Source organism: Triticum urartu, chromosome 3 (assembly GCF_003073215.2).
Source record: "Triticum urartu cultivar G1812 chromosome 3, Tu2.1, whole genome shotgun sequence".
In the NCBI taxonomy this organism is placed as follows: Eukaryota; Viridiplantae; Streptophyta; class Magnoliopsida; order Poales; family Poaceae; genus Triticum; species Triticum urartu.
The window spans coordinates 623,516,060-623,518,499 of record NC_053024.1 but is presented as its reverse complement, the minus strand read 5'-3'; the positions used below and the strand labels follow the sequence as shown (position 1 = coordinate 623,518,499).

The 2,440-nt window shown below is 44.9% G+C and overlaps 1 protein-coding gene across 1 annotated transcript; it reads right to left on the bottom strand.

Annotated features, from left to right (window-relative positions):
- Positions 1-238: 238 nt before the first annotated feature.
- On the bottom strand, positions 239-1,186 carry LOC125548876. Its single transcript, XM_048712401.1, has one exon. The coding sequence runs from the start codon at positions 1,002-1,004 to the stop codon at positions 561-563; it is 444 nt and encodes a 147-aa protein (XP_048568358.1). The 5' UTR covers positions 1,005-1,186; the 3' UTR covers positions 239-560.
- Positions 1,187-2,440: the final 1,254 nt, after the last annotated feature.

Genomic DNA, 2,440 nt, shown 5'->3' with positions numbered 1-2,440 from the left:
TCATTATCTTCCAACTGTTCAGAAGTGTCTAAATGAGTGGACTGTTTCCTAGGAACACACTTTGAGTTGCTCTGTCAACTTATTGTGTGGGTATCATAAGTCAAAAATTACTTAAATTAGAACAAGTTTATATGTATTAATAACATATAGCAATACTTACAACACCAAATTAGTTTAATTCATTGACTTAGAAGGAAGAAGAACCATATCTTCCCTCCGAGAGTGTTGCACCTTCCAATTAGCTCATCGAATAGGTAGACCCTTTTCTTTTTCTTTGTTTTCTTTTTGCTTTTGTATAACTACATTCATAAACTTTACAAATACATGTAGCAGAAATAAATTCCTACTATTTTCCTTGAAGAAGAAGAAGTTTGATGTAGGATAAATTAGACCTACAATTAATTTGGAAAAAAAATACTACCCCCGGCATATGGCAAAATAACAAGCTATCATGATCTCTCGGCTTATTACCAGTGTGGTACATATGTCTCTCTAGTATTTCCAACAAATTTTGTAGTACTACTGCACATCACGAATTACAAGATCAAGATAAGCAAGCCTCAACTTTTCAGCACGCCGGCAGACGCCGTCTGCCCACCCCTGGCGTCTCTTCGGTCGGGCGACGCTGCCGGCGAGCAGAACGCCGGCGTTGCCACCGTCGACGTGCCCTTCTCCGTGGCCTCCTCTATCGTGGACAGGCACCTAGTGGGCCCACCGAACAACCTTTTCCACCTCTCGAGCTCGCCCTCGTCCGGCTCGTCATCCGCCTGCTCGCCGCCGCGGGCCGCCCGCTGCCGGCTCCTGGCCAGGGACGTCGTCCGGACGAACCGGCCCTGGGTGCCGTCCTGGCAGCAGACGCCGAACAGGACGAAGCCGCGGCCGGACGCCACGCCCTCGCGGTCGAGCCACCGCCTCCGGACAAGGACGACGACGAGCAGGACGAGCAGCACGACGAAGATTGCGCCTGTCAACGCGGCGGCGAGCACCAGGCCGGCGTCGTCCATGATTTCTGCCTCCTCCCTCGCCTGAGATAATTCGAAGCAAGAGCTGTGCAAGAATGTGCACTACTCTTTTTTTTAGAACAATGTGCACTACTCTCTCTGGTAGAATTTCTGCACTTGAGATGTGTCTGTCAGGGACCAAGTAGTTGCCGGTCTTTCTGCTCCCGGGCTGCCAGTGACAGTGAAAACGGCGGGTTCGTCTCTCCGTCCTCGGAGACGAATTGAATGCACAATGACTCGGGTTGTGGTCATTGGTCAATGGCAATTCACCACACGGTGCCTCCCGGCGACCATTCCATACTTGCGATATTTCTTGGTGCGGATTTTTCAGTATTCTTCGGATAATTCTGTGGAGGGGAGGAGCTGATGCTTGCGTTGTTGTTGTTTGCTGCTGGTGAGCTCCGCTGGCCTGATTCTCCCTCGAGAAGGTCGTTGCCGTCAAGCAGCGGCATGAACCCTAGCGAGTTGATACAGTCTCAGTACGACTCGTTGTGAGAAACTAAATACGTGAATATTTATAAACTGAACAACTCTAGATATATATGATTATTATTTTTCCAGAAATGATATTGGGCGAACATCAGATTTGTAGCGAGTTCCATCGAATCGTCCCTCAGACTGGTCATAGTGGGGAGTAACTTAGACTAGTGTCATATATATGACACTAGACTAAGAGGGTGCTTGGATACGTTTTAATCTCGTGACTAAAAGTAGTGGGACTAAAACTTACTAGCCTCTCCCATGCTTGGATCCAAATACTGAAGAGACAAAAATCAAGTTAACGAGCATTTATTATCTTCCAAACCCTCCAATCAGAACTCGCCTGTGTTAAAGGAGAGGAGTTAAACAAGGAGAGAGAACTAATCCACATTTTAGTAGTGGTACCCCTGACTAAAACATTTTAGTCTCAAGACTAGTTTTAGCCTCTCTTTAGTCAGGGGTGCTTGGAACTTTAGCCTCTTAAACAGACTATTTTTAATCAGACTAAAATAAGTCCCTTGGATCCAAGCACCCTCTAAGTTACTACCTTCATAATGCAAAGTAACATAATGGTAGTATCATAGATGACTTCATTTATTACCTTCTAGACTCATCTTGTCTTGGAAAACGCTATGTTACATTAACATATTATGTTACCAGCTCTCATTAATTACTTGCCACATAAGCAGAATTTTCTTGAAGTGCGGTATGTTACTAGCAAAGAGGGTGCTTGGATACGTTTTAGTCCCATGACTAAGGATGCCCGTAATGGGAGTATCATAGGTAGTATCATGCATGCCAACTAAGCAATTTTGATGAGGTGGCATAGAATTAAATGAAGAAAAAGAGGCTTGAGTATCATATCATGATATCGTATCATATTAAATGATGTGCTACTTTGTGTCATGCATGGCAATAAATGTAGTCCTCTATGATATCAACATATGATACTATACATT

Excerpts from the sequence above, each read along its gene's own strand:
- LOC125548876 (XM_048712401.1), bottom strand. The coding sequence starts at position 1,004 with ATGGACGACGCCGGCCTGGTGCTCGCCGCCGCGTTGACAGGCGCAATC.